General features: G+C 46.9%; 1 protein-coding gene across 7 annotated transcripts in view; it reads left to right on the top strand.

The window, feature by feature from the left end:
* The first annotated feature begins 2,335 nt into the window (after positions 1–2,335).
* The window catches only part of gak (cyclin G associated kinase), a 113,017-nt gene continuing 90,249 nt past the window's right edge, over positions 2,336–25,103 (top strand). For 5 of the 7 annotated variants that reach the window (XM_078431562.1, XM_078431592.1, XM_078431583.1 and 2 more), the window contains exons 1-5: positions 2,336–2,551; positions 10,382–10,443; positions 13,998–14,057; positions 15,291–15,405; positions 15,921–16,063. In XM_078431562.1, the coding sequence (XP_078287688.1) occupies positions 2,413–2,551; positions 10,382–10,443; positions 13,998–14,057; positions 15,291–15,405; positions 15,921–16,063 (519 nt within the window). In that variant the 5' untranslated portion in view covers positions 2,336–2,412. Of the gene's footprint in view, positions 2,552–10,381; positions 10,444–13,997; positions 14,058–15,290; positions 15,406–15,920; positions 16,064–25,103 lie in introns of those variants that run through there. The other 2 variants (XM_078431601.1, XM_078431611.1) reach the window with 2 other exon arrangements.

Raw genomic sequence — 25,103 nt, 5'->3', positions numbered from 1 at the left:
CAAACAGCAGAGGTCCCAGCACAGATCCCTGCGGAATTCACCCAGAGGGTTGAAAATTTGTGGAATTCTCTGCCTCAGAAGGCAGTGGGGGCTGATTTACTGGAAGTATTTAAAAGAGAGTTAGACAGAGCTCTTAAGGTTAGCGGAATCAAGGGTTATGGGGAGAAGGCAGGAATGGGGTACTGATTGTGGATGATCAGCCATGATCACATTGGATGGCGGTGTTGGCTCGAAGGGCCAAATGGCCTATTCCTACACCAATTGTCTATGTCTATGTATCTATGTAATTCCACTGGCCACAGACCTCCAGCCTGAATGTTGTCCTCCCACCACAACCTTGTCTTCTATCAATAAGTCAGTTCTGAATCCATATGGCCAGGTCACTGGTAATCACGTACATCTTAATCTTCTACATTGGGAACTTCATCAACTGTCTTACTGAAATCCATGTAGACAACATCCATTACCCTCCCCTTATTGATCATCCTCATCACCTCCTCAAAAAACTCAATCAGGTTAGTGAGACACAACTCGCCGTACACAAAGCCATGCTGATTGGCCCGAATTAACCCATTCTCTTCCAAGTGGGAAGTAAATCCTATCCCGAAGATTCCTCTCAAGTAGCTACCCCACCACTGACGTGAGGTTGACTGGCCTGTAATTCCCTGGATTCTCTCTATTCCTCTTCTTAAATAGAGGAACACCATGAGCTCCTCTCAGTTTCAGTTTAGTTTATTGTCACGTGTAAGTACAGTGTAAAGCTTTTATTGCGTGCTGACCAGTCAGCAGAAAGACTATGATCACAATCGAGCCATTTACAGTGTAAAGATGCGTGATAAGGGAATAACTTTTAGCGCAAGGTAAAGCCAGCAAAGTCCGATCAATGATAGTCTGAGGGTCATCAGTGAAGTAGATAGTAGCTCAGTACTGCTCTTTGGTTGTGGTAGGATGATTCAGTTGCCTGATAACAGCTGGGAAGAAAATGTCCCTGAATCTGGAGACGTGTGTTTTCACACTTCTTTCCCTTTTGCCTGATGGGAGAGGGGAGAAGAGGGATCTCACCTGTGGCTCGAGAAGACTTAAAGTTCTTTGTCAAGGCTCCTGCAATTTCCTCTCTTGCCTCTCCCAATGACCTGATATAAATCTAATCAGGTCCTGGGGATGTATTCACCGAAATGCTGCTCCTCTCCCTCTATTCCTCTCCCCTCCATCCTTGTCTCCTCCATCCACCTTCCCTCCCCTCCCCCTCTTCCTTCTCCTCCCTCTATCCATCTTCTCTTCCCTCACCCTGCAATCTATCTCTCTTCCCGCCATCTCTCCACCCCTCTTCCCTCCACCCTCCTCTCCTCCTTCCATCCCTCCTCTCCTCCTCCCATCCCTCCTCTCCTCCCGCTCCCATCCATCAACTTTCCCTTCCTCCCTCCATCCATCTTTTCTTCCCACTTCCTCCACTATCCCTCTTCCTGCCATCTCTCTACCCTCTTCCCTCCAATCCCCTCCCTCTTCCTTCCTCTCCCCTCCATTCCTCTTCCCCCTCTCCCTTCCTCTTCCCTCCTCTCCCCCTTTCCCTCCCCCTCCATTCTTCCTCCCCATCCCTCCTCTCCCTCTCACACACATCTCTCTCCCTTCCCCACTATCCTTCTCTCCATTTCTACCTCCCGTCATCCCTCCTCTCCCCCTCGATCCCTCCTCTCCTCCTCGATACCTCCTCTCCTCTATCCCTCTTTCCACTCCATCCCTCTACCCCTCTCACCTGCATCCCGCTCCATTCCCTCTCCACTCCCCCTCAATCCCTCCTCTCCCCCTCAGCCCTCCTCTCCCCACCATCTCTCCTCTCCCCCTCTAACCACTGTTCCCTCCATCCCTCACCCCCTCTCCTCCCTCTATCCATCAATCCCTCTATCTCCCCTCCCTTCATCCCTCAATCCCTCTCTCTCCCCTCCCCTCCCTCTATCCCTCTCTCCCCCTCCCTCTCTCCCCCCTCTATGCCTCTCTCTCTGTCTCCTCCTCTCCCTCTATCCCTCTCTCTCCCTCTATCTCCCCTCTCTCCCCTCCCTCTCTTTCCCCTCTCTCTATCCCTGTCTCCCCTCCCTCTATGCCTCTCTCTCCGTCTCCTCCCCTCCCTCTATCCCTATCTCTCCCTCCCTACCCTCTACACCTCTACCTCCACCTCACTTTCCCTTTCCTTTTCCTTTTCCCTTTCCCTCTCCCTTTCTCTTCCTCTTTCCCCTCTCCCTCCCCCTCTATCTCCTCCCTCTCTCTCTCCCCTCCCCTCTGGCCCCTCCTCCGCTGACGCCGTTGCGGAAGCGGCTCCTTCCTTCCCTCCCTCCCTCGGGCCCGGACCCGCTGCTGTTGTTGCCAGGGCCGGGAGCGAGTGCAGGCCCCGCTGTTGCCGCTGCTGCCAGCGCCGCCATGTCCATCTTCCAGTCGGCCATCGACTTCCTGGCGGGCTCCCAGGGCCCGGCGGGCGGCCACGACCACAGCGACTTCGTGGGGCAGACGGTGGAGCTGGGGGAGGCCAAGCTGCGGATCAAGCGAGTCATCGCCGAGGGTGAGTGTGAGAGAGAGAGAGAGAGAGCACAGGCCCCGGCCCACAGCACAGGCCCCGGCCCCGGCCCATAGCACAGGCCCCGGCCCCGGCCCCGGCCCACAGCACAGGCCCCGGCCCACAGCACAGGCCCCGGCCCACAGCACAGGCCCCGGCCCCGAGCACAGGCCGCTCCCCGCTGTCATCACCAGGCCCGGGGTTGGGGTGGGGAGGGAGGCCCGGACAGGACACACCGCCGGGGAGAGGGAGCTGGAGCCCTGGGGACCGGGCCTGTGATCCCCGGGCCGGGCCGGGCCGGCCCCCTCTCCCCGCTGACTGTCCCGGCCCCCCACCCCACCCGGCACGGCCTGCGATCCCCGGCCTCCAGCTCCCCAGCCCCGCCCGAGACACCGGTCTCTCCTGATCCCCGGCCGGGCCTGGGCTCCCTCTCCTCGGCCTCGGTGCTCTCTCTCCCCGGGCTCCCGCCCTGTCCTCGTCGGGCATCCACTCCCCGGGGTCCGGGATCCCGCTGTCCCGACTCCCTCACCCCCGGCCCAGTAAAATGGAGGGAGGCTTGGGTTAGAACACCTTCACCGGCGGGGGGCTGATCCGCCAGCACCCCAGGGTGGGGGAGGGAAGGAGGCAGACACTGTCACCCCAGGGTGGGGTAGGGAGGGAGGCTGATCCCCCAGCACCCCAGGGTTGGGGGAGGGAAGGAGGCAGACACTGTCACCCCAGGCTGTGGTAGGGAGGGAGGCAGACCCTGGGTGGGGGAGGGAGGCAGACCTTGTCACCCCAGGGTGGGGGAGAGGGGGAGGCAGACCCTGTCACCCCAGGGTGGGGGAGGGAAGGAGGCAGACCCTGGCACCCCAGGGTGAAGGAGGAAGGCAGACCCTGTCACCCCAGGGTGAAGGAGGGAGGTAGGTAGACCCTGTCACCCCAGGGCGAGGGAGGGAGGCTGATCCCCCAGCACCCCAGGGTGGGGGAAGGAGGGAGGCAGACCCTGTCACCCTAGTGCAATGTGACAGATGGACCTCAGCACCCTAGGGTGGGGGAGATGGACCCCAGCACCCCAGGGTGGGAGGGGAGATGCATCACGTCCCTCTAGTGTGGGTAGGGAAGGCTGATCCTGTCACCCTGTGGTGGGTGGCTGCCTTCAGTAGACCCCGTCACCCCAGGGAGTGGGGAAGGAGAAGCACTCCATCACCCTAGGGTGGATGAACCCATCACATCGGGTGGATGGGCGCCTTCCATGGACCCCAGCACCCCAGTGTGGAGTGGGGGGATAGACGGCCACCGGTATACCAGAGTGGACGGCTGAGGGGTGAGACGGTCCCTGTCACCCCTGGGGTGGGTGGGGCGGAAGGATCTGGGTAAGGAGATTGTGAAGCTCTTTTTGACCCTCACTGAGCCACATGGACACTGTAGAGGATCGCTGTACGGAGCAGCCGTTCTGTGCATGCGTGGAACAAAGTCAGTCTGTGCCTCATTTGGAAATAAATGGAACGTCGGTCTTTGTCACAAAAATTAAGTATTCTTGCTGAAACTCCGCAGTGTTAATGAGACCGTGGGGGTACTGCATGCAGCTTTGACCTACTTATTGAAGGAGGTATGTTCTTGCATTGGAAACGTTGCAGAGGAATTTTTCTAGGTTTTTTTTCTGGGATGAAGGAGTGACTTCTGAGAACCATTCGATCAAGTTGGACATGTGGAGGGAGGAACTGCAGATCTTAAACCAAAGATAGACACAAAAAAAAGCTGCAGTACCTCAGCGGGAAAGACAGCATGCTTTTTCAGAGTTATGCTTTCAAAATCAGCGGTTGCCTACTTAAGAGGAGTTACTTGTTTTCACTTTATTCGCACTTTGGAGATACTGTGGGTGGAATGAGTTCTGATCAACCAGCTGTGGAGGGTAGCTGGAAGAGAGTGTTTGATCCACTGGATTAGTAAAGGTGCACTATGTCTGTGATTTGGTGTCATGGGGTAAATCTTTTCACTCACAAAGTGTTGATTATTGGATGGTGGAAATTGCTGAAAATAAAACATCAAATTCAATTCAGCGCAGACAATTGTGATTAATTTCTGGAGATTCATTTCCATTGGTACAATCAATCAACTGGACTCACTTTATTCCAAAATAATATCACTGGACCTGAACCTTTAGTGAGTTTGTGTAAATCTGAAACTGCTTTCTCAATAAAACTGAGTGAAGTGAATTGCAATTGAGATTTCAAAACAGAGAGGATCAGCTGAAACAAAAGTTAAGAACACTTGACGCAGAACAAAGGAAGTTTGTTGCATATCCCAGTTTGGAGTTTAATACAGATGTGCGACGTTTCGCATTTTGGAAAGTCAGATCAGAGCAGAACCTTCACAGTGAATGTCAGGGCTTTGGGCTGTGTTGTAGAGCAGATGGATCTAGGAGTACAGGTACATAGTTCATTGAAGGTGGCTTCACAGATAGATAGGGTTGTCAAAACGTTTTTGGTTCATTGGCCTTCATCAGTCAGAGTATAGAAGTTGGGAGGTCATGTTACAGTTGTATAATGCATTAGTGAGGCCATAGTTGGAGTATTGTGTTCAGTTGTGGTCACCCTCATACAGGAAAGATGTTGTCAAGCGGGAAATGGTGCGGAAAAGATTTACGAGGATGTTGCCAGGACTCGAGGGCCTGAGCTGTTGAGCAGGTTATGACTTTAATCCTTGGAGTGCAGGAGGAGGATGGGTGACCTTATCGAGGTGTGCAAGATCATGAGGGGATTAGATTGGATAAATGCACGGACTCTTTTACCTAGAGTCAAGGAATCAAGAACCAGAGGACATAGGTTTAAGGTGAGGGGATTGTATGTTTTATGTTCTATGTGTCCGTGGATGTCAATGAGTAGAAGCAGTAACTGTGTAAGGGATTCGCTCCAAGTACCTTGCGGTCACTCCGTGATACAACAAATTGTTTTCAAACACAAAGTTCTTTTTAACAGCTTTAAATGTATTGTTACTGCTAAAAATACTAAAGGTGGTTTGTTACATTGTTTAATAGAATTGTGTTGATCAAAGCGATTGCGTGTCAGTTTCAGTGCCTTGTCAGTTTCAGTGGCTTGTCAATTTCAATGCCTTGTCAATTTCAGTGGCTTGTCAATTTCAATGCCATGTCAATTTCAGTGCCTAGTCAATTTCATGCCGTGTCAATTTTAACAGCCTCTGCGGTGTAACAAGCAGCCTATATTTTTTAAAGAGACAGTCCACTATGACTGAAATCCCTGATAAAGAGGTCTTTAATAACGAGGGTTTATCGTACTTGTTTTTATAATGGTTCCTTTTACATCCCTTTCCCAATATCCCGCAGTGCTTTACAGCTTATGAAAATAATTTTAAATGCCATCACTGTCGCAATATTTTGTGCTCAGCAAGCTCCGGTAGAGTGAGAAAGACCAGATATTGGCCAGATTGCCCTGCCTCTGGCCCTGTGTCCCGGCACTCTGCCTGCCGTTCCTCTGTGTTCTCACCTTTTGTGGGTGTAGAGAGTCTTGCTACTTGGTCCCAAACAACCGTAGCCCCTGGTGAGTTGGAAGGAGCTCTGTGGACATTGTATTCCAAGGTGGAAACAAGAGCTGTTGATGCTGGTCTACACAAAATGACATAAAGTGACCTGTAACTCAGCAGGTCAGGTGGCATATCTGGAGAACATAGGTTCAGACTGATTGCTGGTGAGGAGGAAGAGGTGAAGAAAGTTGGGAAAGAAGAGAGGCAGGACAAAGCAAGGCAAGTAATAGGTGGACACTGGCGAGGGGGAGGTTTGATACGCAAAGAGTTGGAAGAAAGGCCAGTGCAGAGGTGCAATACAGCCTAAATGAAGAGTTGCAAATTGTGAAGCCAGAGGATGGAATGGGGAGGGGGGGGGGGTGGTGCGGGGAAGGGCAAAATAGGTGTGAATCCGAGTGGGACACAGGGGAGGGGGTGGGGAGAAAAGGGAAGGGGGGGGGCGGAAGGAGGTTTGTTAGAGGTTACCTAAGATTGAAGAAATCAATGTTCTTAATTTGGGTTTTAGTTTTAATGAGCTTTTGCTGTTTTAATGTGTATATTTGATTGAATATTTAGTTAATATCAATGGTCCAAGATCTGCAATTTCTGAGGCCTCACCTGTGACATCCAGAGAGCCCTCCAACTGTTTGACCAAGGATTTCCAACAGTGTTTTGAAATCTTTCATGGCCTCCAGATTCTGAAGGATGAATAATGAAGCATCACAGTCCAGGTCCAGCACAGTCCAGTACAGGTTTCCGGCACCCTTGGTTCAACAGTCTTTCTGGTTTATCCATTTTGCCGTACCGAGTGTTCACGGTTTTAGGTGGGGGGGGGGGGGGGGGGGGGGCACACACACCGAAATGCCGGCCCGCAAAGTCGGCTATGGGAACGGTTCTGCCGGCTCTGGCCGGGCTAGAGTTCCAGAACCCCGGCCACAGGGAGCAAATTCAACCCGTCGGTATGCTGTGGAAGTCACGATTACGTCGGGATCGGCCGCCACAGCCGACCTAGCCGCCACGGTTTCAGGGGGGGAGGGGCATAGTCGGGATTAAAGGCTTGGGGGGTGGTGGGCAGTAGCTGGAAAATTGGCGGTGGACCTGTTTGTACCACAAGAAAAATGCCTGGAAATAGCAGATCTTGGACCATTGATATTTAAAAAGTATTCAATTAATTTTAAATATTAAAAAAGCAAAAGCACGTTAAAACGAAAAACAATTCAGAACATTGAAATAAGTAACCGGAAATTGGAGGAACAGCACCTCATATTTCGCCTGGGCAGTTTGCAGCCCAGTGGTATGAACATCGACTTCTCCAACTTTAGATAGTTCCTCTGTCCCTCTCTTCTCCTCCCCCTTCCCAGATCTCCCTCTATCTTCCTGTCTCCACCTATATCCTTCCTTTGTCCCGCCCTCCTGACATCAGTCTGAAGAAGGGTCTCGACCCAAAACGTCACCCATTCCTTCTCTCCCGAGATGCTGCCTGACCTGCTGAGTTACTCCAGCATTTTGTGAATAAATACCTTCGATTTGTACCAGCATCTGCAGTTATTTTCTTATAGAAATAAGTAAAGCAATTGGATTTCCAGTGTTAACACCCACTTCAATATGAGTAGGGTCACAGTTCCAATAGCAAGCATCCTTGGTTTAAAAGCTGCTTGCTGGATGTATCTGGGACCTTACCTCATCAAGTTGGCCCTCTGGCACTGTGCTCAATGGGTCCGGTGATGGAGTGGGGCAGTCAGGTGTGCTGACTTTTTGGGCCCCATATCTGTGGAAGGATGTGCTGGCACTGGAGAGGGTCCAGAAGAGGTTCACGAAGATGAGTAGGTTAACATATGATGAGCGTTTGACAGCACTGGGCCTCTACTCGCTGGAGTTTATAAGGATGAGGGGGGACCCTCATTGAAACTTACCCAATAGTGAAAGGCCTGGATAGAGTGGATGTGGAGAGGATGTTTACTCTATTGGGAAGGTCTTGGACCAGAGGTCATAGTCTTAGAATTAAAAGACGTTCCTTTAAGAAGGAATTTATTCACAAAATGCTGGAGTAACTCAGCAGGTCAGGCAGCATCTCAGGAGAGAAGGAATGGGTGACGTTCAGACGAAGGGTCTCGACCCGAAACGTCACCCATTCCTGAAGAAGGGTCTCGACCCGAAACGTCACCCATTCCTTCTGCCTGAGATGCTGCCTGACCTGCTGAGTTACTCCAGCATTTTGTGAATAAATACCTTCGATTTGTACCTGCATCTGCAGTTATTTTCTTACACTTCCTTTAAGAAGGAGATGAGGAGGAATTTCTTTAGTCAGAGGGTAGTGAATCTGTGGAATTCATTGCCACAGAAAGCCAAGCCGTTGGATATTTTTACAGTGGAGATAAATAGATTCTTGATTAGCATAGGTGATGGGGAGAAGGCAGGAGAATGGGATTAAGAGGAAAAGATACCATAATTGAATGGCGGAGTAGACTTGATGGGCCGAATTGGCCTAATTCTGCTCCTATCACTTAGGAACTTATGACATCTACCTGCAGTGTGACTTGGACCTTTACATTTGACTGGACATGTATTGTGTGTTCATGAGAGTTGTCTTGAAGAAAGGGCTGATAACTAGTGCTTCCCTTCTGAATGACTGAATCAGTCAGCACTATTTGAGTCAGTGTTCATACCGTTAGGCTGTAAGCTTCCCTTGTGTGTTAGGATGGGCAGCTTACAACCTAGTGGGATGAACATTGAGTTCTCCAGATTTATGTAACTGACCTGTAAACAACCCCTTTTCTTCCTGGTTGGAACAAGGAGCTGCGGGTGCTAGTTTACCAAGGAAAGACCCAAAATGCTGGAGTGACTCAGCGGGTCAGGCAGCATTCCTGGTAAAGGCGTGGGTTATGTAACGGGTTGGGACTCTTCTTCAGACTGATGGGTGAGTCTTGGACTAGAGGTCATAGCCTCAGAATTAAAGGACATTCCTTTAGGAAGGAGATGTCTGTGGAATTCTCTGCCACAGAAGGCAGTGGAGGCCACGTCAATGGATATTGTTAAGGCAGAGATAAATAGATTCTTGATTAGTACGGGTGTCAGAGGTTATGGGGAGAAGGCAGGAGAATGGGGTTAGGAGGGAGAGATAGATCAGCCATGATTGAATGGCGGAGTAGAATTGATGGGCTGAATGGCCTAATTCTGCTCATATCACTTACAACCTTTTATTTCCACCGTTGAGGATCTGAAGAGGATTAAAAGAGATAGCCCTGGCAGTGTTGTGTTTTGCACAGCACGTTTTTGTGTTCAATTGACTGGAATGTGTCTTGCACCCAGGACATTCTAATTGAGATACAGGGGTATTGCAGCTATTAATAATTAAAAAGTGTGTATTTATCAGCCATGATCTGAAAAAAATGTCAGATTTGACCGGAGGGCTCCTGTTTTACAATGGGAGCATCTCTGCTCGAGTTTACAGTACACTTTCTGGACTGCTGATCTTGAGATTGCAATAGGCCTGGTATGTGTGTGAAAACCTTGATATGTTTGGCCTCCAGTATGTCAGATGAGGGGAATACATCAAGGTTAATGCCAGCAGCATAATCATGGACGAGTCTCACCCCAGACTCTCCCTCTTCTGCCTTCTCCCATCAGGCAAGAGATACAGAAGTTTGAAATCGCACACCTCTAGATTCAGGGACAGTTTCTTCCCGGCTGTTACCAGGCAACTAAATTGTCCTCTCACCAACTAGAGAGCGGGTCCTGACCTACCACCTACCTCATTGGAGACCCTGGGACTATTTTCAGTTCGACTTTGTTGGACTTTATCTTGCACTCAACATTATTCCCTTCAGCTTGTATGTGGACAATGTCGCTGGCTTGGTTGTAATCATGTATAGTATTTCCGTTGACTGGATAGCACGCAACAAAAAGCTTTCCACTGGACCTCGGTACACGTGATAATAAACTAAATATGGTCCATGATCAAACACCTCCGGTTTCCTCCCACACTCCAAAGACGTACAGGTTTGTAGGTTAATTGGCTTCGGTAAGAATTGTAAATTGTCCTGAGTGTGTCGGGTAGTGTTCGTGTACGGGGTGATCACTGGTCAGCGTGGAATCAGTGTGCCGAAGAGCCTGTTTCCCCGCTGTATCTCCGGACTAATATAAAGGCCCAACAGACCAGCAGACTTACTCCAGCACCTTGTATGTTTGTTTTTAGAAAACCATCATCTGCAGTTCATTGTGTTCCCTTCAGTGGAATTATAGCTTTCAGACACTTTTTAGTTTCTGTTTTCCAGATACTTTGTAATTTTCACTTTCGTTTTCCGCACTCTAAAAAAAATATTTCTGATTTAACAGGTGGCTTTGCCTTTGTTTATGAAGCCCAGGATCTTGGTAGTGGGCGAGACTATGCTTTAAAGGTGAGTTATCGTTTGAACTTATCTGAGACGTGCATTCAAGCCATTCTTTGCTTTGGACGCCAACTTAGGAAGTATTTCCATTGCCTCTGTGGTTGACTGAAATTAATTCTTCTGGGCTCTTCCTGTCAGGATGGGAGCTGTACCCTTTTGTGGTTCCCGTTCAGTTGCCGGCAAAATGTCGTGTACAAAAACATGAGAAGAATAGATTGGGTAGCTGCACAGAGTCTCTTGCCCAGAGTAAGGGAATCGAGAACCAGAGGACATAGGTTTAAGGTGATGGGGGGAAAGATTTTTAATAGGAACCTGAGGGGGAACTTTTTCACACAAAGGGCGGTGGGTGTATGGAACAAGCTGCTGGAGGAGGTAGTTGAGGCAGGTAGTACTATTGTGACGTTTAAGAAACATTTGGACAGGTACATGGATAGGACAGGTTTACAGGAGTGTGGTGGGACCAGTGTAGATGGGACATGTTGGTCGGTGTGGGCAAGTTGGGCCGAAGGGCCTGCTTAGTTTAGTTTAGAAATACAGCGCTGAAACAAGCCCACCGGGTCCGCGCTGACCAGCGATTCCCGCACATTAACACTATTCTACACCCACTAGGGACAATTTTTACATTTACCAAGCCAATTCATCTACAAACCTGTACGTCTTTGGAGTGTGGGAGGAAACCAAAGATCTCAGAGAAAACCCACGCAGCTCACGGGGAGAACGTACAAACTCCGTACTGACAGCACCCAGAGTCGGGATTGAACCCGGGTCTCCGGCGTTGCATTCGCTGTCAGGCAGCAACTCTACTGCTGCTCCACCGTGACCATAAGATTCTATGACTGAAACAGTTGCTCATAAATCAGGAAATACTTCTATTTATTTTGGAATAATGTCTGAGTCACACATTTCAGGGATATCGCAGGTGGGGTGGTTGATGCCAGTATATTGAATGAGTGAAGGTGGGGCTTTGAATCTCAGGTTGTGATCTTTACTTCTGTGGAACAGAATGTCATTGTTGCATGTAAGTGAAACTATCCTCCCTTTCTTTTTCAAATCCACACTCCTGCCACTGTATAAGATTCTTCTGAATTTTCCGTTCGATTTCTTTGTGTCTTCAATTTGCGGCCTTATTCCAAGAGTGGAAACATAGAATGATAAAAATTATTTAAAGAATTTTAAACCTCTGCATGTTAGTTAAAGAATGGGTCGACTGGGCTAATATTCATTGGAATTTAGAAGGATGAGAGGGGATCATATACAGAAACATAACATTCTTAAAGGATTGGACAGGTTGGAAACATGTTCCCAATGTTGGGGGAGTCCAGAACCAGGGGCCACAGTTTAAGAATAAGGGGTAGGCCATTTAGGACTGAGATGAGTAAAAACCTTTTCACCCAGAGAGTTGTGAATCCGTGGAATTCTCTGCTACAGAAGGCAGTGTAGGCCAATTCACTGGATGTATTCAAGAGAGAGTTAGATTTAGCTCTTAGGGCTAACGGAATCAAGGGATATGGGGAGAAAACAGGAACGGGGTACTGATTCTGGATGTTCAGCCATGATCATATTGAATGGTGGTGCTGGCTTGAAGTGCCGAATGACCGACACCTGCACCTATTTTCTACATGTTTCTATGTTTAATCCTTTGGCTTATTCTTTTCAATAGAAAATAGACTTGGCCTCTTCATTCCCTAGCTTAAATTGAGCTTAACCTCCCAATTTAGTTATCAAACATTGAGGATATTTGGCATGGGTCCTCTTGGGTGTGGATGAATGAGAGAGGATGTTACTGAAACTTGTATCGTACTGGAAACATTTGATGGGAGAGGCTACAACTGTGGAGCACAGCCTCAGTTCCAATTAAGAATGGAAAGAAGTGGAACTTCTTTTCTGAGGGATGTCTTCCAAAGACAATGTAAAATTATCCCTAGTGTGTGTAGGGTAGTGTTAATGTTCGGGGATCGCTGGTCGGTGTGGACTCGGTGGGCCGAAGCACCTGTTTCTGCGCTGTATCTCCAAACTAAACTAAATCTGCTAGTTAATAACCCTTTAGCTTGATCGTTTTAAAAGAAAAGAGACGTTGCTTTTTCATTCTTTCATGTTGAGCATAACCTCCCAATTTAATAATCAAGACGTGTTTGGGTATATTACATAAATACATAGAAAATAGGTGCAGGAGTAGGCCATTCGGCCCTTCGAGCCAGCACCGTCATTCAATGTCATCATCCATAATCAGTACCCTGTTCCTGCTTTCTCCTCATATCCCTTGATTCCGCTAGCCCTAAGAGCTCTATCTTTCTTTTGAATGCATCCAGTGAATCGGCCTCCACTGCCTTCTGAGGCAGAGAATTCCACAAATTCACAACTCTGGGTGAAAAAGTTTTTCTCATCTCAGTCCTAAATGGCCAACCCCTTATTCTTAATTTGTGGCCCCTGGTACTGGACTCCCCCAACATCGGGAATATGTTTCCTGCATCTAGCGTGTCCAATTTTATATGTTTCTGTAAGATCTCCTCTCATCCTTCTAAAATTCAGTGAATACAAGCCCAGTCGTTCCATTCTTTCATGATATGACAATCCCGCCATCCGGGGAATTAACCTCGTGAACTTAAGCTGCACTCCCTCAATAACAATAATGTCCTTCTTCAAATTAGGAGACCAAAACTGCACACAATACTCCAGGTGCGGTCTCACCAGGGCCCTGTGCAACTGCAGAAGGACCTCTTTGCTCCGATACTCAAATCCTCTCGCAATGAAGGCCAACATGCCATTTGCTTTCTTCACTGCCTGCAGTTCCTTCCTACACACTTACTCTCAGTGACTGATGTACAAGGACATCTAGGTGATGAGCTTGGGTCCTCCGGTGGATGGACGAATGAGAGATGATCTTACTGAAACATCCTGGATGGACTTGATGGGAGAGTCCGTAACTGTGGAGCATCGTCTTAGTTGGATGCTTTTGCTTCATTGCTCAATCCAGAGTCAATGTTAGAGAATTCCTCCTTCGGCAAAGATGCTACATTAATGCAGAGTCTTGACGTCTATTTAGTTCAGTTTAGTTTCGTTTAGAGATACAGCGCGGAAGCAGGCCCTTCGGCCCACTGAGAATGCGCCGACCCATGATCCCAACACGTTAACGCTACCCTACACACACACTTGGGACAATTTTTCATTTGTACCAAGCCAATTAACCTACAAACCCGTACGTCTTTGGAGTGTGGGAGGAAAGCGAAGATCTCGGAGAAAACCCCCACAGGTCACAGGGAGAACGTACCAACTCCATACAGACAGCACCCGTAGTCAGAATCGAAGCCTGGTCCCTCGCACTGTTAGGCAGTAGCTCTACCGCTACACCACCATACCGCTCTTTAGCATTGCTTTGCTGATCAAATTGCAGGTGGAACAGCTCTTGTCAGTTAAGGTTTTATCTACAGGAAACCTGTGGTATGCCAGTGTGTGTAGTCAAATCAAAATGTCAAGTTATTTTATTGTCACTCAGAGCAGTTGCCCCCGTAACCTGTCACTACTTTCTGTGTTCTATCGTCAAATTATTTGATTTTGTATTCCAGAGACTTCTGTCAAACGAGGAAGAGAAGAGTAAGGCAATCATTCAGGAAGTTTGTTTTATGGTATCCTTTTAAGTCAAGTGAAGTCCTCTTGCTTGTCAGTCCTAATTGCTTAATTTGCAAGACTTTCTTTGCTGTCCAACTCTATGACCTTAGATGCCACTAGGATTGCTGATACCCGTCTGTCAGTGGAATATTATTAATAGAGCATAAAATTGCTCAACAAATATTAAGAAAATAACTGCAGATGCTGGTACAAATCGAAGGTATTTATTCACAAAATGCTGGAGTAACTCAGCAGGTCAGGCAGCATCTCGGGAGAGAAGGAATGGGTGACTTTTCGGGTCGAGACCCTTCTTCACCTCCTGTCACCTCCCAAATCTCCCAATTTGGTATCCGCCTTGTATTTTGTTTTGTTACTTACTGCCTCGTCCTGACAGAATAAACAAACAGGTTGTTGAAGGATCAGAGGATCTTTTTGGGCCTAACCAGGATTTCCTTGAGATTGGATCAGAAGAGGTTGATTATTTAACTGGGCATTATTTATCATGTTGCCAAAGGATCAGAAGGGTTTTATTATTTAACTGAGTGTTATTTACCTCTCAATTCAGATCAATTAACGTTCCCATGAATGTAGACACAAAGCACTGGAGTTTCTCCGCGGGTCAGGCAGCATCTCTGGAGAAAAAAGGACGGGTGACGTTTTGGGTTGGGACCTTTCTTCAGACTGAAAGTAGAAGGGAGGGAACTGGAGGCAAGAAGACCAAGGAAGGGTGGAGCCCACAATGGCCCATTGTTGGCTGGGGTAGAGGTGATAACAAAGGGTTTCAAGGATACGAACAGTGGAACTGGTAGGATTAGAGTGGGGGCAGGGGGGTGAGACAGGGAAAGGAGGGGTTGAAACTAGAGAAATCAATGTTCCCCATGAATGCCACTGCAGTCAGTGGTTTCAAAACTCTTGTTATTCACAGTAGCAATCCAGCAAATATATCTTTCTTCTTGCGCTATATTTTGACGTTCTTTTTTGTCCTGCTTTCCACCTTTCTCGGAACACTTAGGGTCGTTCGTTGAGGCTTGAAGGAGCGGCTTGCCACGAGGCGTTGTGCCTAATGAAGAATTGTGTTTGTGCTCTGTCGTTGTACTCTCCTCATGCCCTTTAGCGTACAAAATGGTCTCAAAAAATGTAATGCCTCCACGAACCAATGGTACAATCTTTATGACCAAAGTGTAAGTAAGTTTAACACATGGAGTGGTGAAAACCTTTATTAATTTGCCTCCTTGACAAAGCAACTTCAGAAGAAACTTTCAGGGCATCCGAACATTGTACAGTTCAGCTCGGCAGCTTCTATAGGAAAAGAAGAATCTGATACTGGACAAGGAGAGTACCTTATACTCACAGAACTATGCAAAGGTCGGTTCTCTACCTATGTACGTATAATAGCTTGCTTTCTCACTGTTATGGGGAAGATTTTTTTGGTTAATGTTTAGAATAATTGTGGGAAGAGAGATTTTTTTTTTTTTTTTTTGTAAAAATTTAGTTCAGTTAATTTTTTTAGTTCAGTTTAGAGATACAGTACGGAAACAGGCCCTTTGGCCTCACCGAGTCCGCGCCGCCCAGTAACGTTGAAAATTGACACATTGACACTATCCAACACACATTTACACTTACACCAAGCCAATTAACCTACAAACCTGCATGTCTGTGGAGTGTGGGAAGGAAACCGAAGACTTCGGAGAAAACCCACGCGGTCACGAGGAGAACGTACAAACTCCGTACAGACAGCACCCGTACTCGGGATCGACCCCGGATCTCCGCCGTTGCGAGTGCTATAAGGCAGCAACTCTACCACTGCGCCACCGCGCCGCTCGTTTGGTTAAAACTAATGCATATTTGTTTTCTTCCCCCTCCCTCCCTCTTGCTTCCAGGGCAGCTGGTTGAGTTTATAAACAAGGTTGAAGCAAATGGCTCCCTGTCGTGTAATACAGTGCTGAAAATATTTTATCAGGCATGCCGTGGAGTGCAACACATGCACAAACAGAAACCACCAATCATTCATCGAGATCTGAAGGTAAGGAGCGGCTTCTGCGCACCTGACTAAGCTGAGAACAATTGCACTTGCTGCCTGAACTAGTTGTGAAAAGGAAGTTGCTATTTATTGTGCTGAGTCATCTTGTTTGTGATTGTTTAACTTCCTTCATCCCTTCTCAATGTCCACACGCAGCCACATTGTGTGTGAATAGCAGTAGAAATATTGGGCACAAAAAATAGTAACTCAGCAGGCCAGGCTGCATCTCTGGGGAAAGGAAAGGAAAAGGTGACATTTTTGGTCGGAACCCTTTTTCAGAATGATTTGAAACGTCACCTGTTCCTTCTCCCCAGAGATGCCTCCTGACCCGCTACGTTACTCCAGCATTTTGTGTCTATCTTCGGTATAAACCAGCATTTGCAGTTCCTTCCGACACAATATAAACGGCAGAGTTTGGTTATGCAGTATTATTTTGGAAGTTTGCATGGTGCAAGATAATTTGTTGCAGCAATTTTGTACTATTTAGAATTAGAGATCAAGGGATTACTGACAACTAGCAACCAGTTGACTTTCTCCAATTCAGTGATTCTATGATACTTTATTGTTTTACATGTACCATGTACAGAGAGGTACAGTGAGATGCTTTGTTTTTCATACAACCCGGTAAAATCATACAGCAGACCTCACCTGGGCAGTACACAAGATTTTAGATTTTAAATTTGGTGAGGACAGATATTTTTCCTTTCAGTTGTGCAGTGAGTTGGTAAGAGTATCTTGTGGAATCTTCCCTTGAGGATATGCTGGCTTGTTCATATGAATTGAGGCCATCGGATACTATGGAAACTGCTGTCATTATAACAAAGCAGGACTAATTCCTTTTGGGTTGCTCCTTACGGTTTAACAATGTTGGCTTCCAAGATCGTCATAGAGTTATACAGTGTGGAAACAGGCCCTTCGACCCAACTTGTCCACACCAGCTAACATGTCCCAGCTACACTAGTCCCACCTGCCTGCGTTTGGTCCACATCCCTCCAAACCTGCCCTGTCCATGTACCTGTCTAACTGTTTCTTAACTGTTACGATAGTCCCTGCCTCAACTACCTCCTCTGGCAGCTTGTTCCATGCACCCACCACCCCTTGCATGGAAAAAGGTACCCCTCCGATTCTTATGAAAACTTTTCCCCTTCACCTTAATCCTATGTTGTCTGGCGGCACGGTGGCGCAACGGTAGAGTTGCTGCTTTACAGCGAATGCAGCGCCGGAGACTCGGGTTCGATCCTGACTACGGGTGCTGTACTGTGAGGAGTTTGTACGTTCTCCCCGTGACCTGCGTGGGTTTTCTCCGAGATCTTCGGTTTCCTCCCACACTCCAAAGACGTACAGGTATGTAGGTTAATTGACTGGGTAAATGTAAAAATTGTCCCTAGTGTGTGTAGGATAGTGTTAATGTGCGGGGATCGCTGGGCGGCGCAGACTTGGTGGGCCGAAAAGGCCTGTTTCCGCGCTGTATCTGAAATATGAAAAATATGAAAAAAATATGGCCCTCGATTCACCTACCGTGGGCAAGAGACTGTGTGCATCTACCTGATCTACTCCTCTCATGAATAGATGAGAACTATCTTCAGTGCAAACTGTAACCGTACACGGGCATAGAGTGGAATCGGATTTCTTGCTTCCGTTGCATGACAGAACACATGGTTCATGAATCATTTGATGCGTTTTGTCTCCAGTGTTGCAATGCTTGTTCAAAAACAAAAGGCAAAAGAAAAGATTCCTCTCTGAATTTTCTTCCAGCAAAATGTTCATTTGCAGAGAAAAGTCTCGGTGACTAATATTCTGTATTGTTTCACCAATGTTTCCCAGTTATGAGCAGTGTAAGAAGTTATTTCAGTCCCCTCAATTGCACAATTCACTAATATCTTTGAGCTTTGTGAATGCCATAGACAGTCAGAATCTTTTTACCGGGATAGGTATGTCAAAGACGAGGAGGAATAGCTTTAAGGTGGAGAGGGAGGTGGAGTTTAATGGGGAGGAACTATAAAGGAGAAGAATTGTTGGTGCTATAACACCATAAAAAAAATCTAGACCAAGTTGGGCCCAAACCTCTCCTGTATTGGTGTAGCACCCTCTCCTCCCCCACTCTCCCCTTCCCTCTCCCCCTCCACTCCCCCCTCTCCCCACCCATCTCCCCTCCTTCCCTCCACCCCATCCCTCCTCCCCCCTTCCCCTCCCACCCACCCCATCCCCCTCACCCCATCCCCCTCAACCCCCCCTTATCCTCCCTCCTTCCACCCCCTCCCCTTTCCCCTTCCCCTCCCCCACCACTCCATCCCCCTTGAACTCCCTTATCCCTCCCTCACTAGGAGGTAGATTTAAACTTTAAAATGTGAATAGCTTTAAAAATATAACACCAATTTCAATGAAACTTCTTCCATTAGCACCAAAGGGACGATGGTGAGTAAGGTGGGCCTAAAATTGTTGTGCTATCGTGTACCATTTTGGCTGTAGTTCAGGAACAAACAAACAAACGAGAGTTTTAGTATATAGATTTGGACAGATACATGGATACAAACATAGAAAATAGGTGCTGGAATAGGCCATTCGGCCCTTCGAGCCAACAACGCCATTCAATATGATCATGGCTGATCATCCACAATCAGTTCTCCGTTCCTGCTTTTTCCCCATTATCCCTTGATTCCATTAGTCCTAAGAACTAAATCTAACTCTCTCTTGAAAACATCCAGTGAATTGACCTCCACCGCCTTCTGTGGCAGAGAATTCCACAGATTCATTGGATAGGATTAGAGGGATAAGGGCCAAACGTGGGCAGGTGGGTCCAGTGTAGAAGGGGCATCTTGGTCCATATAGGCAGGCTGGGCCGAAGGGCCTGCTTTCGTGCAGTATGACTATAAGTCTTGGGATGTCACTTTTTTTTATACAGAGTGGTCACTACTTGGAATGAGATGTGAGGGGTGATCATGGAGGCAGATACAATAGTGGCGTTTAAGAGGCTTTCGGTAGGTATGTGGACATGCAGGGAATGGAGGAATTTGGTTCACGTGCAGGCAGAGGAGATTAGTTCAACGTGGCATCACTTATAATAATAATAATAATAATGCATTTTATTTATATAGCGCTTTTCATATACTCAAAGACGCTTTACAGAGATTTAGAGAACATAGGGAAATGAATAAATAGATAAATAAGTAAATAAATAAACGAACAGAGAAAGGAGACAGAAGGTGAGGTGACCTTCAGTGGTTGAAGACAGTACTGAACAGGTGAGACTTCAGCGATGTTTTGAATGTGGAGGAGTCTCTAACGGTTTGGGGTAGTGAGTTCCATAGGGTGGGAGCAGCGATGGAGAAAGCCCTGTCCCCCCAGGATCTGAGTTTGGTCCGGATGTGGGGGGATAGGAGATTGACAGCAGCAGAGCGGAGGGTGCAGGTGGGAGTGTGCCTGCGGAGGAGGTCGGTCAGGTAGGATGGGGCCAGGTTATGGAGGGCTTTGTAGGTTATGAGGAGGATTTTGTACTGGATTCTCTGGGGGATGGGGAGCCAATGGAGTTTATAAAGGACGGGGGTGATATGGTCACGGATCGGGGTGTGGGTGAGTAGACGGGCAGCGGAGTTTTGAATGTATTGAAGTTTACTGATGATTTTTGAGGGTGCGCCATAGAGGAGGCTGTTGCAGTAGTCCAGACGGGAGGTGATGAAGGCGTGGATGAGGGTTTCTGCAGCTGTGGAGGAGAGGGATGGACGGAGACGGGCAATGTTTTTGAGGTGGGCTGAAGGGATCTATTCCTGTCTTGTATTGTTCCATAGACTATCTGAAGAAGGGCCTTGACCTGAAACATTACCTATTCCTTTTCTCCAGTGATGCTGTCTGACCCACTGAGTTGCTCCAGCATTTTGTGTCTATCTTCCGTTTAAACCAGCATCTGCAGTTCCTTCCCACACGTTGTATTCTATGTCCAGTAACCACAAGATAGTTGAACTTAAGTAATGAATATTATTATTTATTATTATCTAGTGTTAAATGTGCCAAGTTAATACTTTCAAACGTTTTAATTAGAACAGAGAAAATAGGTGCAGGAGTAGGCCATTCAGCCCTTCGAGCCAGCACCACCATTCAATATGATTATGGCTGATCATCTCAAATCAGTACCCTGTTCGTCTTTTCCCCATATCCCTTGATTCCTTAGCCCTAAGAGCTAAATCTAACTCTCTCTTGAAAACATCCAGTGAATTGGCCTCCACTGCCTTCTGTGGCAGAGAATTCCAAAGATTCACAACTCTCTGGGTGAAAAGGTTTTTCCTCGTCTCAGTCCTAAATGGCCTACCCCTTATTCTTAAACTGTGACCCCTGATTCTGGACTCCCCCAACATGGGAAACATTTTTCCTGCATCTAGCCTGTCCAACCCTTTAAGAATTTTATATCTATAAGATCCCCTCTCATCCTTCTAAATTCCAGTGAATACTAGCCCAGTCGACCCATTCTTTCATCATATGTCAGTCCCACTATCACGGGAATTAACTTGGTGAACCTACGCTGCACTCCCTCAATAGCAAGAATGTCCTTTCTCAAATTAGGAGACCAAAATTGCACACAATACTCGAGATACTCCATTGTTGATCATCTGAAAGTATGTTGTCCAAACCGGTTGTCTGCCATTTAATCAAATCTTCTGTAAACTGTTGCTAGTTCTTCCTGTTAAACTACCTAAGTGCTCGCTTGGGGTTTTATATTGGCATTAATTAAGGATTGTTTAGTTTAGTTTAGAGATACAGCACGGAAACAGGCCCTTTGGGCCACTGAGTCCGCGCTGACCAACGATTCCCACATACTAACACTATTCTACACTACTGGGAAAAATGTACATTTATACCAAGTCAATTAAAGCACAAACCTGGACGTCTTTTGAATCTGGGAGGAAACCGAAGATCTCAAAGAATAGCCATGTGGTCACGTACAAACTCCGTACAGACAGCACCCGTAGTCAGGATCGAACCCGGGTCTCTGAAGCTGTAGGCACTGTAAGGCAGCAAGTCTGCAACTGCGTCGCAGTGCAGCCAGTTGGTTAATGAAAAGACGAGCAGGAGGTTTAGTTTAGTTTAGTGATACAGCGCAGAAACAGGCCCTTCAGCCCACCGAGTCTGCACAGACCAGTGATCCCCGTACGTTAACAATATCCTACACACACCACGGACAATTTTACATTTATGCGGAGTCTATTAACCTACATACCTGTACGTCTTTGGAGTGTGGGAGGAAACTGAAGATTTCGGCGAAAACCCACGCAGTCATGGGGAGAACGCACAAACTCCGTACAGACAGTACCCATAGCCTGGATCGAACCTGGGTCCCCAGCGCTGAAAGCACTGTACGACAGCAACTCTACCGCTGTGTCACCGGGCCACCGAGTTGTGATGTTACGATCAGGAGTTTGTGCTGTTAGTGGTGCTGGGGCCCCAGCTGTTCATGATCTGTTTGAGTAATTTGGGACTGGGGTATCTTGGTCTGCATTGACAATTTGGGCCGAAGGGCCTGTTTCTATGCAAAAAGGACCACGATGAGTTCGTTGTGAATGGTGAGGATGCTAAGTGGCTTAAGGGTAACATTGACAGGCCAAGTGAATGAGCAAGGTAGTGGCTGAACACAATGTAAGTTTAGATACAAAATGCTGGAGTAACTCAGCGGGACAGGCAGCATCTTTGGAGAGGAGGAATGGGTGACGTTTCGGGTCTGAAGAAGGGTCTCGACCCGAAACGCCCCCCTTTCCTTCTCTCCAGAGATGCTGCCTGTCCTGCTGAGTTACTCCAGCATTTTGTGTTGATCTTCGGTTTAAACCAGCATCTGCAGTTCCATCCGATTCAATGTGAGGTTGTTTATCATGGTGGAAAAAATATTAAGACTGAGTATTTTTTGTTAAATGATGATAAGTTGAAAGCTGCTGGTGTTGACAAATCACTGAAAATTAATATGCATATGCAGCAAGCAAGTTGGAAAGCAACTATTATGATATTTGTAAAAGAGAATTTGAATGCAAGAAGGGAGTCGTCTTTACTTTGCTTTGGAGTTTAGAGATGCAGCGTAGAAACAGGCCCTTCGGCTCATCGAGTCCATGCTGACCAGCTATCATCCATATACTAATACCATCCTACACATTAGGGCCAATTTACAATTTTACCAATTAACCTACAAACCTGTATGTTTTTGGAGTGTGGGAGGAAACCGGAGCACCTGGAGAAAACTCACGCGGTCACAGGGAGAATGTACAAACTCCATACAGACAGCACCTGTAGTCGGGATCGAAGCCAGGTCTCTGGTGCTGTAAGGCAGCAACTCTACCGCTGCGCCACCGTGCCGCCCCTTATACCAATTATGTGGAGATCTGGTGAGGCTGATTCTGGAATATTGTGTGCGGGGCCTTCCCGGAAACATTTCTTTAAAATGTAGCTTCAAGTCTTGAGAGTGGGAAATGGTTGAAAATAAATATGCATGTATAAATATTTTAAATGTTTTCACCTTCCTGTGATCTGACTAGTTGTCGGTGTTTCGTAATTGGCATTAATTATTTGGACTTGGGAACAAGAAAGTATCAGATGTTAAACTGAAAAGGAATGCGTTATTCTCCAAGAATGAGAAAACTCGCAGAATGGCGGTTTAAAGGGCAAATTATCTTTGAGGAAAGTAGGTGTGGTACGCTTGGACAGAAACAAGATCAAATGATCACCTACACATTGGATATTAACCAAGTGAGCGACAATGGATGTTAAGGAACTGGGTAATAGAATCAGTTGGAAATTAAGGGCACAGCACACTGGGATTTATTTCTAGAGGTATCATGTTCAGGTCTATTGAACTCGGGTTAACTGTTTAAAACGGCTTGGTTAAACAACATTGATTTTGAATCAATAAAATCACAGAGCAATACTGGAGGAATTACAAAACTGGACATACAAACATAGTATAATGTTTAAGCAGACATTTGGAAAGGATAAATAGCTTGGAAGCTCCTTTAGGAAGGAAGGAAGACTTAAATATCTGCAAAATGTTTGGGTGATACAGGGAAGGAATGTTGACAATAATTCCGTGATTGGAGGATTTAAAACTTGGAGCCACGTCTAACATCGTTACTAGATGGGTTCAGCGGGGAAATGAGACAACGTTTTACTTTTTTAGTTTTACTTTTAGAGATGCAGCATGCATACAGGCCCTTCGGCCCACCGAGACCGCGCCGACCAACAATCACCCTGTAAACCTGTTCTATCCTACACACTAGGGACAATTTTACCGAAGCCAATTAACCTACAAACCCGCACGTCTTTGGAATGTGGGAGGAAACCGGAGCACCAGGAGAAAACCCACGTGGTTACAGGGGGAACGTACCAACTCCATGCAGACAGCACCCATAGACCGGATCGAACTCTGGTCTCTGGCGCTGTAAGGCAGCAACTCTACCGCTGTGCCGCCCCTAAGTTTTCTCTAGTTTAGTTTAGTTTATTATTGTCACATGTACAGTGAACAGCTTTTGTTTGTGCGCTATCCAGTCAAAGAAAATACTATACTTTTCATAAATACAGTCAAGCCGTCCACAGTGAACAGATAAAGGAGAAAAGATGCTAGGTTTAGTGCAAAGAAATAACATTGATGTCCCAGTATCTATATACTAAAACTCTTGTTTGTTTGTTTGTTTGTTTGTTTGTTTGTTCCTGAACTACTGCCAAAACGGTACACAATAGTGCGACAATTTTAGGCCCACCTTACTCACCGTCGTCCCTTTGGTGCTAATGGAAGACGTTTCATTGAAATCGGTGTTATATTTTTAGTTATTCACATTTTACAGTTTAAATCTATCTCCTAGGGAGGGAGGGGGAGGGGTGGAGGGAGGGAGCAGGAGGGAGGATAAGGAGGGTTGAGGGGGATGGAGTGGGGGGGGGGGAAGGGGGGTGGGGGTACTGCACCAATGCAGGAGAGGTTTGGGCCCAATGGGTCCACTTGGTCTAATATGTAAGAAAATGGAACATGGGGAGTGACTGAGGCAAAGAGTTTGGATGCTTTGAAAATGGAAGCTGTTAGATCCATGTGAAATGAGCATGAAAGGTTAGGCTGGAAAGGTGAAATGTGTCGGTTTGGATTCTCCTAGTGTAAATGCCGCTGCACACTGGATGAACCACATGGCTTGTTTCTGTGCATGTGTAATGTAAGGAAGTCATTAACATTAATAGCCCTGATTATTCACTCTGCCAGTTGCTTGGAGAGAAAGGACGATAACCTATTTCCTATGGTATTAGGTTTTTGTTTAAAGGCAAATGCATAGTTTTTGTCCGTTGTAAGATCTCTGTGCCTTCTGATATGTAGGTCCCCATTTTCAGTCCCAAATCACAATCATAGTTTGCGTAGAAATTGAACCAGACCTTACAGGGCTCGATGGACACAAAGTGCTGGAGTAACTTCGCGGGTCAGGCAGCTTCAGTGGAGAATACGGATGGATGACGTTTGGTGTCAGCCCAGCCCGAAACATCTCCCGTCTTTATCTCCAGCGATGCTGCCTGACCCGCTGAGTTACTCCAGCACTTTGCATCTATCTTTGGTTTAAGCCACCACCTGCAGCTCTTTGTTTCTACTTACAAGGCTTTGGTTCTTTTTGTTATTATTAGCCATGCTTTTCAGATTCTCTGGGCAGGAGAAGCCCTGCAAGTATAGACACAGGCATTGTCCTGGATATTTTTCATTTCAAACATCGCAGAATGCTATTATCTCAACATTTTCTTTTGGTATACAGCAATTGAAATGCTGAAATGGATGCTTTTCAGTTTCAGCTTGGCATTTCCCAGAAAACCTTGCAGTTTTTGCATGCAGTACAAACAGATTACATTTTTAGGTTGAGCTCTAAGGTTAAGCAGACTAGAACCTACATCTCTCCAGAGATGCTGCATGTCCCACTGAGTTGCACCAGTTTTTTGTGTCTATGTTCGGTATAACCTACTCAAGATCAGCACAAAAAGCTGGAGTAACTCAGCGGGTCAGCCAGCATCTCTGGAGAAAAGGAATGGGTGACGTTTTCGGTCGAGACCC

The sequence above is a fragment of the Rhinoraja longicauda genome, chromosome 3 (assembly GCF_053455715.1).
Source record: "Rhinoraja longicauda isolate Sanriku21f chromosome 3, sRhiLon1.1, whole genome shotgun sequence".
In the NCBI taxonomy this organism is placed as follows: Eukaryota; Metazoa; Chordata; class Chondrichthyes; order Rajiformes; family Arhynchobatidae; genus Rhinoraja; species Rhinoraja longicauda.
The sequence above is the reverse complement of the archived record's forward strand: the minus strand, read 5'-3'. Positions and strand labels throughout refer to the sequence as shown.